Raw genomic sequence first — 12,842 nt, 5'->3', positions numbered from 1 at the left:
CATTTGACAAAAATATCTAAAGATACTGAACTTTTTGAACTTGCCTTGTTGGTTAAGGGCTTGTCAGTAAGCATTTCACGGTGAAGTTTACACTTGTTGTATTCGGCGCATGTGACAAATAAAGCTTGATTTTGATTTCCCTTTCATGTAGAAAATAGTAAAAATAAAGAAAATACCTTGAATGAGTAGGTGTGTCCAAACTTTTGACTGGTACTCTATATATAATTTTTAAGTCCAGTAATGGTATGTAATAACTACAGATGGCCCCTTTAAGTCTATCAAAAGTGTGCAAGTTTGAGCATGTGTCCATTAGGCCTATGGAATAGGCATGAATTAATTTATCAGCATGAATTAGATTGAGCAATAAAAGCCACACTTTTATTCCGTAGGCTTGGATACAAACTATGCAGCTGTTGCAAGAGCACATTTTTCAATGACTGCCCACTAGTTTCAAAAACAATGATTGACAGGCAGCTTAAACTTCTTGAGTTCAACTATGTATTTAGATTTGTGAACAGCCATCCACAACAACCACAACCAGTGGGGCGCAAATAGCTAAATGAGAGAGCAGCAGCAGTGTGATTGACATCAATGCACTATGTAGATATCAATAATAAGTTATCTCCGTATTGTCGTAGAGTACACGGCTACTGTCATCCTTGCCTCCAAGCGTTTACTCAAACTGGATAATCTTTGGTTGCCGACAGCAGTCACACCATTGGAAGACATAGCTTGTACTGTAGCCTACAAAGGCATATTCCTGCTCTTTTCTCTGCGCTGTATCATAGTGGTATCTGACTTGTGGTCAGATTCGCTCAGGTGGAACAAACTTAAAATTGTGCCTTTTTTCAATGTTGATTTGAATGTCATTGAGAAAACAGAGAAGTGTCAAAGATTTTTTTTTACGCAAACATCCTTTCTGAATTTAAAAGTAATTCTCGAGAAACTAGTTTTTCAAAAGTATCGGAAATCTGATTGCAATATTTGTTGCTGGTGACGGATTACAGTTACCGTTTTTTGTAATCAGTTACTCCCCAACCATGAGTACAGGGCAGGAATGTTCCTTTAATTGAATTAATGCCTGAAACAGCCAACGTTCTGAAGCTGTTTCTCCTCTCCTCTGGCAGACTTCAGGCCAGAGGGGGCAGGGGTGAGTGATCTATCAAGAGGAGCTTCCAAACCAGACAGGCCCGTCGTCTCCCTCGTCCTAGGGAACCAACACTGATGGGTGTCCGAGTGAAATGTGGAAGAGAGGAAGAGTGAGAGGAGAGGAGGCAAGCCCTGAGGCTATTCTCTCAATGCCTGCATGGATGGATGGAGGGAGGGAGGGATGATAGATCAAATTTCATTTGTAACATGCGCCGAATTCAACAGGTATTCCGTGAGCTATTTATTTACAAGCCCTTAACCAACAATACAGTTCAATAAATAGAGTTTACAAATTAACTAAAGTATATAAAAAAATAATCTTTCTTTTATCGATGGCGGTTATGATATCGCGTAGGACCTTGAGTGTGGCTAAGGTGCACCCATGACCAGCTCTGAAACCAGATTGCATAGTGGAGAAAGTAAGGTGGGATTTGAAATGGTCGGTGATCTGTTTGTTAACTTGGCTTTCCAAGATTTTAGAAAGGCAGGGCAGGATGGATATAGGTCTGTAACAGTTTGTGTCTAGAGTGTCTCCCCCTTTGAAGAGGGGGATGACCGCGGCAGCTTTCCAATCTTTGGGAATCTCAGACGATACAAAAGAGAGGTTGAATAGGCTAGTAATAAGGGTTGCAACAATTTTGGTGGATAATTTTAAAAAGAGAGGGTCCAGATTGTCTAGTCCAGCTGATTTGTAGGGGGGCTTGGGCAAGTTGCTGCAGGGGTTGCTGAAATGTTGGCCGGGGTAGGGTTAGCCAGGTGGAAAGCATGGCCAGCCGTAGAAAAATGCTTATTGAAACTATCGATTATCGTAGATTTATCGGCGGTGACAGTGTTTCATATCCTCAGTGCAGTGGGCAGATGGGAGGAGGTGGTCTTATTCTCCATGGAATTCACAGTGTCCCAAAACGTTTAGGAATTAGTGCTACAGGATGCAAATTTCTGTTTGCACAGACCTGGATAGTAAGATGGAACTCTGCAGGCTATCTCCTCATTAGATTGCAACTCCGCCCCCTTTGGCAGTTGTATCTTGTCGGAAAATGTTATAGTTAGGGAAGGAAATTTCAGGATTTTGTTGGCCTTCCTAAGCCAGGAATCAGACACGGCCATAACAGGCACTTGTCAGTGTTGTCCAATTCATGCTAACCCTGCCACAGCAGGAAGCATAACTTACAGGTGAAAAATATGAAGATATATTAAAAAAAATAGCTATTTAAATATGAAGACAGATAAGACGCAGCTATTTAAATATGAATATAGATAAAAAAAATATCTATTTATATATAAAGATAGATACAACATAACTATTTAATAGCCTGTGGTAGTAGGTGCAAGGTGCACCAATTTTAGTGTGTCAAGAACTGCAACGCTGCTGGGTTTTTCACACTTAACATTTTCCCGTGTGAATGAAGAATGGTCCTCCACCCAAAGGACATCCAGCCAACTTGGTAAGAGTGTTGGGCCAGTAACCGAAAGGTTGCTAGATCGAATCCCAGAGCTGACAAGGTAAAAATATGTTGTCCTGCCCCTGAACAAGGCAGTTAACCCACTGTTCCTAGGCTGTCATTGTAAATAAGAATGTGTTCTTAACAGACTTGCCTAGTTAAATAAAGGTTCAATCAAAAATAAAAGACTTGACCCAACCGTGGGAAGCATTGGAGTCAACATGGGCCAGTACTCCTGTGGAACGCTTTCCACACCTTGAAAGAGTCCATGCACCGACGAATTGAGGCTGTTCTGAGGGAAAAAGGGGATTAAACTCAATATTAGGAAGGTGTTGCTCATGTTTTGTTCACTCAGTGTACATTCCATGTAGAATATAAGGTGTTTTCAGTCTTTATGAAGTTCCTGTCTTATATTTCAGAATTTTGGCTTTCCAATTTAAGATAGCTCATATGGTATTGTAAATGTGCCTATGTGTTATGAAGAGAGTATAGGAAGTGTTGATACAGGGAAGAGAACACATGTATCACATCACAAATGGCAGATCAGTACACTTTAATAAGAAATCAGTGCAGAAAGACATCTTATTGGGTTAAATTCCCTATACAGTAATAACAAAAATAATAACAATATAATGAATTCTATATAAATCATAGGATCATCTAAAATAACTAAGACATACAAAAATGTAATGGATAAAAGCAGAAAAAACAACCCTCATTATATTTAGTAGCCTAGAATGCTGATATTGCCTTTAAAGAGGATGAGAACTGAGATTGTTCAATTATTCATATTGCTAAATGTTGTTTTTTGGCCCTTGAAGTGTCACAGTAGCTACAGCTAGTACTGGTGCTACGCCTTGTTTCTGCAGTTATTTTGTGACCGGAACTCAATTAAGGCCAAATCACATCTGCAGTTCTATCTGACATCTCAGCCTTGACTCATCTCCGTCAGGAACAGGAGCATGGCCTGCAAGGTGGAGAACTTTATCTTTATCTTACTTTGGCTTTTCTATCGCTTAAAATTCAAGTAATAACAAGAGATTTTAACTCAAAGAAGTTCAAAATCACAAATGCAAAGCATGGAATTCTTCTTGCTTTTATCTGTTAAATACTGCATATTTGTGCATATAGGGACCAACACCAGAAATGTTTCGGCTAACGGAGTGGTCTGATCTAACTATCGGTAACTCATTTATGTACTCCTCCTCCCCCTCATTCCCATAGAATAAATAAATATATGAAATTATACATCCCATAATTTTATCCTTGTGTTTATTTATATGGAACATGGCTAATTTAAGAAAACGTTCCACATTCCATTCACTTTGGCTCAACGACAACAAGGAGCTTATTTTCTCATGTCTTTGGAGGAACTCACGGTGTCTATATTTCCATTAACAGTGGAAACAATATTTTGTCTAAAATGTTCTAAGGTTGACAGAATAGCTAAACTTGACAGGGCTGATCCTAAAATTGAACGTGGGAGGGAAAGAGAGCGGGAGGGAGAGAGGGAGGGAAAGAGAGAGTATGACAGAGGGAGGGAGAGGGAGAGAAAGATAGAGGATGAGAGAGAGGGAGGGAGAGAGGGAGGGAGGGAGGGAAAGAGAGAGGATGAGAGAGAGGGAGTGAGAGAAAGCGACGAGCTGAATAATGTGTGAAGTAGCGTGGAGAGATAAGTGCATCAGTCACAGTTCAGCACCACAGTCCCTCTCTCTATATGTCAGTCACAGTTCAGCACCACAGTCCCTCTCTATATGTCAGTCACAGTTCAGCACCACAGTCCCTCTCTATATGTCAGTCACAGTTCAGCACCACAGTCCATCTCTCTATATGTCAGTCACAGTTCAGCACCACAGTCCATCTCTCTATATGTCAGTCACAGTTCAGCACCACAGTCCCTCTCTATATGTCAGTCACAGTTCAGCACCACAGTCCCTCTCTATATGTCAGTCACAGTTCAGCACCACAGTCCCTCTCTATATGTCAGTCACAGTTCAGCACCACAGTCCATCTCTCTAAATGTCAGTCACAGTTCAGCACCACAGTCCCTCTCTATCTGTCCCTCAGCTCTCCGTCTTACTTCTGTCACTGTCTTATAGCTCTATCACCATTTGTTCCAACAGGTCCCAACAGGTCCCAAAAGGTTTCAACAGGTTTCTGCCACCCATTGCTCTACACGTAACAATTACTGAGTCTAACACAGAAATAATCTGAGGTTCAACCGTTTTGATTTTGATATTTGTGTATCGACCATAGGAGGTTGGTGGCACCTTAATTGGGGAAGGCGGGCACGTGGTAATGGCTGGAGCGGAATATGTGGAAAGGTATCAAAAACACCAAACCAATGATTTCCATGTGTTTTATGCCATTCCATTCACTCCGTTCCAGCCATTATTATGATCCGTCCTCCCCTCAGCAGCCTCTATTGGTATTGACAAAACATATGCTACCAAGAGGTCAAGGGAAGTGCCTGAGTATTTGATATTGACGGTTGGTCGTTAAAGTTCTCACACACTGGGGGCACACTGGTTGAATCAAAATTGTTTCCACCTCATTTCAATTAAATGATGTTGGACCAATGTAGGACAGACATATCACCCTCACTGATTAACACCCTCTGCACCACATTACAGCCTCTTATTATTGAACTACCCAAACCCACATGAAATCCTGAGAACGATGGTCGTGCCATTCATCCGCTGCCATCACCTCTTGTTTCAGCATGATAATGCACAGCCCCATTTCACAAGGATCTGTGCACAATTCCTGGAAGCTGAAAATGTCCACGTTCATCCATGGCTTGCATAGTCACCAGTCATGTCACCTATTGAGAATGTTTTAGATGCTCTGGATTGACGTGTACGACAGCGTGTTCCAGTTCCCTCCAATATCCAACAACTTCACACAGCCACTGAAGAGGAGTGGGACAACATTCCACAGGCCACAACCAACAGCCTGATTCAACTTTGAAAAGGATGTGTGTCACGCTGCATGAGGCAAGACACTGACTGGTTTTCTGATCCACGCCCAACTTTAAAAAAAAAAGTATATGTGAGCAACATATGCATATCTATATTCCCAGTCATGTGAAATAAATAGATTAGGGCCTGATTCATTTGGTTCAATTGACTGATTTCCTATATGAACTGTAACTCAGTGAAATCTTTCATTTGACGTTTATATTTTTGTTCAGTATAATTTGGTTGGAGGCATGATTCTCAATTACTGTGTCATTTATTAACCTGTGGTAAGTTGCAGGTGCCTACAGGGTAAAAATAGCCATTCAACATTCTGCTCCATTGCACTCAGGTGCCAATATATTTGACCACATCTGTAGGTCGACGTAGTGAATCAGATTCTTTATCCTTCTAGAATAGTCTCCTCAAAACATCTCTCGTTATCACAACTAGGGGAGGTCTACACTGGACTAATGACATATACTCAACATAATTACATATAGTCAACATATCGGATCTTAAGCTAGGGCTCGCCAAGCTAAACATCAGGATTTGTATAGTGTGGGTTTTATTGGACGTCTATGTTTACAGAGACAATCTGTGCATTTGAAGGGCATAACACTGGGCTGAGTCAACATTGAGATAACCTTAAGGCAATGTTAAGGCAAATTACAGTGAGCTCAAAGTATTGGGACAGTGCATTTGTTGTTGTTATTCTGTCTCTGTACTCCAGCACTTTGGATTTTAAAACAATACAATGACTTTGATGTTAAACTGCAGACTGTCAGCTTAATTTGAGGGTATTTCATCCATATCGGTTGAACCGTTTAGGAATTACAGCACTTTTTGTACATAGTCCCCCCATTTTATTTGACCAAAAGTTTGGGGGCAAATTCACTTATGTGTATGGTGCCCTACCAAGCAAAGAGTTCATGTAATTTTTGCAACATTAAATACATGCTTAATCATGTGAACAAGTATCCTGCCTCTATTGTATTGTGTTTTGGAGAAAATGGGGGTCATGTTAGCAGTAACTGCACAAAGTAAACCAAGGTAAATAAATAAAAGCAATTCTTCTCAGTTCCACGCTATGAGCAGTTACTACCTTTTTGCTTGGTAGGGCAGTATTAAAGTAGTCAAAAGTTAAATATTTGGTCCCATATTCCTAGCACGCATTGTTGGATGCATTTGCTCTTTATTTTGGTTGAGTTTCAGAGTATTTTGTGCACAATAGAAGTTAATGCTAAATAATGTACTGTGTCATTTTGGTCACATTGTAAATAATTATAAAATGTGTTTCTAAACACTTCTACATTAATGTGGAACTGAATTCATTGTGAATAATGATGAGTGGGAAAGTTCCAGATGCACAAATATCATACCTGCAAGACATGCTAACCTCTCACATTAAAATAAAAGGGGAGGTTATCATTTTGAGGGGGTTTGATATTTGAGCGTCTGTAACTTTGCACAACTAGTGCTGTAATTCCTAAACGGTTCACCCAATATGGATAAAAATACCCTCAAATTGAAGCTGACAGTCTGCATTTTGACCTCATTATATTATACAATATATCAAATCCAAAGTGCTGGATTACAGAGCTGAAACAACAACAAATGTGTCACTATCCCAATCCTGTTGGAGCTATAAATCACCTTTAAAGACAATGTCAGCAAGAAAAATAAACAACAACAAATGTGTCACTATCCCAATCCTGTTGGAGCTATAAATCACCTTTAAAGACAATGTCAGCAAGAAAAATAAACAACAGCATCAAAATACAGTGTTAATAAAAGTGGATCCAATAAACATATAAAGATTCCTCTACAAATGCTAGATGGTTATATCTATAAAGCACCATCACCTTTTTAGATACTGTTGAAAGAGATTACTGTGTCAATTTCATTTGTTTACAATATTCAAAATTATACAGTACCTGTCAAAAGTTTGGACACACCTACTCATTCAACTAAAAACAAAAAACTAGAACAAAAATTAAAACTGTGAAACCCATATGGAATCATGTAATAACCAAAAAAGTGTTAAACAAATCTAAATAGATTTTAAATTCTTGTAGTCGTCCTTTGCCTTGGTGACAGCTTTGCACACTCTTGGCATTCTCTCAACCTGCTTCATGTTATTCCTCAATGTAGAAAATAATAAAAATACAGAAAAACCCTTGAATGAGTAGGGGAGTCCAAACTTTTGACTGGTACTGTGTATCTTTCATATTTTTTTCTCTCAATTTTCTTTTTTCTTTAAAGCGCAATAACAGATCACTACTGGCCTGCCAAGTAATTCATTATACTTGTACAAAAAAAGACACCAGCACTATGGAGTAACATCTAAAACACAGGAATACAATCTGTATCTACTGGGTAGATAAGACAAAGTACCAAGACACTAAAACACTATCTTGACATTATAGGAGAAACTTTAGAGCTTATGTCTTTAAATGTACTGTATGTGTGTGTACAAAGCTAAAGTCCAATTTGAAAGGGGTTAGCACACAAAGACAAATACCTTCAAAAAAGAGAAAGAGACAGGAAGAAAGAGAAGGAATCCAGAAAAACTGTCTGAATGTCGATAGCCTCATCTCTTAAACTAAGGGCTAAATTCTATCAGATCTGTGCTAGCCGACACCCTCATAGCAGTTGTACTGGTGGTGTTGGAGGTGGAACTGCATTAGAGCTATCAAATCCACAAGCGGCTCCTGGCATTATACCTCAAGCGGACGTTGCCATTGGCTGCATGGAGTCACATTAAGAGAAATCCCTTGCAGCTTTGTTTACAAGTTCTAACACTGGAATGTGAGATGTAATCTACACCATTAGGATGATAGAAACCCTCATGATTTCAGCATCATTATTTCTATATATAATACACTTTCTTCTTCTGAACTTCTAACGGGAGTGGGATGGGTGGGTCTTCCTGACAATGACCAGCAGCCACTCTGTTTTGACAGCTCCAACGCAGTTAACCCTCTGACACCACCAAAGCATCAGCTACCACCCGGTTACTCATCCCTGCACCTTACAGGCTGCTGCACTATATACATAGACATGGAATTACTGGCTTCTTGAATAATGTTTAAATACTGCTTTACTAATTTCATATGTATATGCTGTATTGTATTCCACTTTATTTTAGTCAAAGCCACTCTGACATTGCTCGTCCTAATATTTATATATTTCTTAATTCCATTCTTTTACTTTTGTATTTGTGTGTATTATTGTGAATTGTTAGATACTACTGCAATGTTGGAGCTAGGAACACAGGTATTTCGATACACCCACAATAACATCTGCTAAATATGTTTATGTGACCAATAAAATCTGCGGGTGATTTATGCGGGTGTCAGCTATAGCCAGTTAACGTTTGACATGATTGAATCTAGACCACAGGCGTCTAGTGGCACCTTAATTGGGGAGGATGGACTCATAGTAATGGATGGAATGGAATGGTATTGACCATTGCAATTACTTCATTCCAGTCATTATTATGCACTGTCCTCCTCTCACCAACCTCTTGTGATCAAGGCCAAAGTCTCCCTGATCCTGATATGACCTCTACTGCCATAACAAAGGCACCAAAAGTAGGACTATTCTCCCAATGTAAAGGCATGCTCTGATTTGACCAATCAACTTCATAGCCTGACAAGCACTGTAACTATCCAGTGAAAAACATGCAAACAGACACCAGTCAAAGGCAGTGAGAGACAGACTAGGTCAATGGGATTGAAGGAAGGTAGACAGTAAGGGAAAAGGAAGGAAAAACCTAGATATCATGCTTACAGTAGATAATGTACCATCCAGATTTTAGACGGTTGTGTTTGTTAATTTGTCTCTAACAGTGCCAAATGGACGGACGGACAGACAGACGAACAGACGGACAGACGGACGGACAGACGGACGGACGGACGGACGGACGGACGGACGGACGGACAGACAGACTGACGGACAGAGGGACGGACAGAGGGACAGAGGGACAGAGGGGGAGAGATTGTGAAAGAGGAAAAGTATGACATCCCCCTGCTACAGATCACACAACTGGGGGAACAACATAGACCTTGAGATCAATGAAACAGAAATAGACTCAGAACTAAAAATGCCTCCTCCCACAGGAGGCTGGTGGCACCTTAATTGGTGAGAATGGTGGGTAATGGCTGGAATGGAATTATCAGACACATCAAACACATGGTTTCTATGTGTTTTAATACCATTACATGAGTTCCAATCCAGCCATTATTATGACCCGTCCTCCCCTCCCCAGCCTCCTGTGGTATATCATTTATGATGATAAAGATGACAAAATAGAAAACACATGTTTTTCTAATGATACATAGAGGCAGTAGGGTGGATGGATGAAGAGGAGGATTAGCCGATGGAACAGGTTCATATGGGGCTTGGTATGGTCGGGTGGGGTAAGGTGTGGAGAAGTAGTACTACAGTTGATGTCAGAAGTTTACATACACCTTAGCCAAATACATTTAAACTCAGTTTTTCACAATTCCTGACATTTAATTCCCTGTCTTAGTTTAATTAGGATCACGAATGTGAAATGTCAGAATAATAGTAGAGAGAATTATTTATTTCAGCTTTTATTTCTTTCATCACATTCCCAGTGGGTCAGAAGTTTATATACACTCAATTAGTATTTGGTAGTTTTGCTTTTAAACTGTTTTTTCTTGGGTCGGGTAGCCTTCCACATGCTTCCCACAATAAGTTGCGTGAATTTTAGCCCATTCCTCCTGACAGAGCTGGTGTAACTGAGTCAGGATTTTAGGCATCCTTGCTCGCACACGCTTTTTCAGTTCTACCCACACATTTTCTATAGGATTGAGGTCAGGGCTTTGTGATGGCCACTCCAATACCTTGACTTTGTTGTCCTTAAGCCATTTTGCCACAAGTTTGTAAGTATGCTTGGGGCCATTGTCCATTTGGAAGACCCATTTGTGACCAAACTTTAACTTCCTGACTGATGTCTTGAGATGTTGCTTCAATATATCCACATACTTTTCCCTCCTCATGATGCCATCTATTTTGTGAAGTGAACCAGTCCCTCCTGCAGCAAATTACCCCCACAACATGATGCTGCCACCTCCGTGCTTCACGGTTGGGAGGAGGTTCTTTGGCTTGCAAGCGTCCCCCTTTTTCCTCCAAACATAACGATGGTCATTATGGCCAAACAGTTTTATTTTTGTTTCATCAGACCAGAGTACATTTCTCCAAAAAGTACAATCTTTGTCCCCATGTGCAGTAGCAAACCGTAGTCTGGCTTTTTTATGGCGGTTTTGGAGCAGTGGCTTCTTCCTTGCTGAGCGGCCTTTCAGGTTATGTCAATATAGGACTTGTTTTACTGTTGATATAGACACTTTTGTACCTGTTTCCTCCAGCATCTTAAACGGGTCCTTTGCTGTTGTTCTGGGATTGATTTGCACTTTTCGCACCAAAGTATGTTCATCTCTAGAAGACAGAATCTCCTTCCTGAGCGGTATGAGAGCGGTATGAGGGCTAATACTTGCGTACTATTGTTTGTATAGATGAACGTGGTACCTTCAGGCGCTTGGAAATTGCTCCCAATGATGAACCAGACTTGTGGAGGTTTTCCATTTTTTTTTCTGAGGTCTTGGCTGATTTCTTTAGATTTTCCCATGATGCTAAGCAAAGAGGCACTGAGTTTGAAGGTAGGCCTTGAAATACATCCACAGGTACACCTCCAATTGACTCAAATTATGTAATTTAGCCTAACAGAAGCTTCTAAAGCCATGACATAATTTTCTGGAATTTTCCAAGCTGTTTAGAGGCACAGTCAACTTAGTGTATGCAAACTTCTGACCCACTGGAATTGTGATAAAGTGAAGTATAAGTTAAATAATGTGTCTGTAAACAATTGTTGGAAAAATGACTTGCGTCATGTAAAAAGTAAATGTCCTAACCGACTTGCCAAAACTATAGTTTGTTAAGTGTAGTGGTTGAAAAATGAGTTTTAATGACCAACCTAATTGTATGTAAACGTCCGTCTTAAACTGTATCTTGAATATGCTTGGTCTTTGGGGCAGGGGTGGGGGCTTGGCCGAGGCCTCAGTCAGGGTTGTAGAGAGGTCTAAATTGTATTGGCTAAGGCTATTGGAGGGTAAGGGTGGGGTTGAAGATGGATATATCTAGGTAGGGGAGGGTAAAGTTGGGGAGGGGGTATAGGTCTGGGTCTAGGTAGCCACGTCCAAGGGAAGGTAGGGGGTAAGGGGGTGTAGGGCTGGGTCTAGGTAGCCTGATCCAGGGTAGGGTAGGGGAGTAAGGGGTGTAGGGCTGGGTCTAGGTAGCGTGGAGTAGGGGGGTGTAGGGCTCGGTCGAGGTGGCCCGGTCCAGGTTAGGGTAGGGAAGTAGGGGGTGTAGGGCTCGGTCTAGGTGGCCTGGTCCAGGGTAGGGTAGGGGAGTAGGGGTGTAGGGCTGGGTCTAGGTGGCCTGGTCCAGGGTAGGGTAGGGGAGTAGGGGGTGTAGGGCTGGGTCTAGGTGGCCTGGTCAAGGGTAGGATAGGGGAGTAGGGGGTGTAGGGCTGGGTCTAGGTAGCGTGGAGTAGGGGGGTGTAGGGCTGGGTCTAGGTAGCGTGGAGTAGGGGGGTGTAGGGCTGGGTCTAGGTGGCCTGGTCAAGGGTAGGATAGGGGAGTAGGGGGTGTAGGGCTGGGTCTAGGTGGCCTGGTCCAGGGTAGGGTAGTGGAGTAGGGGGTGTAGGGCTGGGTCTAGGTGGCCTGGTCCAGGGTAGGGTAGGGGAATAGTGGGTGTAGGGCTGGGTCTAGGAGGCCTGGTCCAGGGTAGGGTAGGGGAGTAGGGGGTGTAGGGCTGGGTCTAGGTGGCCTGGTCCAGGGTAGGGTAGGGGAGTAGGGGGTGTAGGGCTGGGTCTAGGAGTCCTGGTCCAGGGTAGGGTAGGGGAGTTTGGGGTGTAGGGCTGGGTGTAGGTGGCCTGGTCCAGGGTAGGGTAGGGGAATAGGGGGTGTAGGGCTGGGTCTAGGTGGCCTGGTCCAGGGCTCTCAGCAGGTCGCTGCCCTGCAGCAGGTGTAGGTTGCCCTGGAGAGGGACGTTGACCTCACAGTCGTAGCGGGTGAGCTCTGGCAGACAATAGGTCTCAATGGATGGGCCCAACAGCCGACTGGCAGCCCCTACACACACAACAAAGTCAGTCCATCATTAGGGAGTAGGTAAGTTATTTTGGAGTCACTGTTATTGTAAATAGTTATTGAATATGTTTCTAAACACATTAATGTGGATGCTACCATAATTACGCATAATCCTGAAT

General features: G+C 42.0%; 1 protein-coding gene and 1 long non-coding RNA gene across 3 annotated transcripts in view; both read right to left on the bottom strand.

Annotated features, from left to right (window-relative positions):
- Window positions 1-3,127: 3,127 nt before the first annotated feature.
- On the bottom strand, window positions 3,128-10,363 carry LOC118943924. The gene is made up of 2 exons (XR_005039274.1): window positions 7,284-10,363; window positions 3,128-7,204 (listed from the first exon to the last, which is right to left on the bottom strand). It is a non-coding gene; the product is annotated as an uncharacterized LOC118943924 (long non-coding RNA).
- Window positions 10,364-12,109: 1,746 nt separating this feature from the next.
- LOC110503001 (endothelial PAS domain-containing protein 1) overlaps window positions 12,110-12,842 on the bottom strand; it is an 87,919-nt gene continuing 87,186 nt past the window's right edge. Inside the window, exon 16 of one of the 2 annotated variants that reach the window (XM_036960863.1) lies at window positions 12,110-12,705. In XM_036960863.1, the coding sequence (XP_036816758.1) occupies window positions 12,554-12,705 (152 nt within the window). In that variant the 3' untranslated portion in view covers window positions 12,110-12,553. The remainder of the gene's footprint in view (window positions 12,706-12,842) is intronic. The other variant, XM_036960864.1, reaches the window with a different exon arrangement.

This window comes from Oncorhynchus mykiss, chromosome 23 (assembly GCF_013265735.2).
Source record: "Oncorhynchus mykiss isolate Arlee chromosome 23, USDA_OmykA_1.1, whole genome shotgun sequence".
Taxonomy (NCBI): domain Eukaryota; kingdom Metazoa; phylum Chordata; class Actinopteri; order Salmoniformes; family Salmonidae; genus Oncorhynchus; species Oncorhynchus mykiss.
The sequence above is the reverse complement of the archived record's forward strand: the minus strand, read 5'-3'. Positions and strand labels throughout refer to the sequence as shown.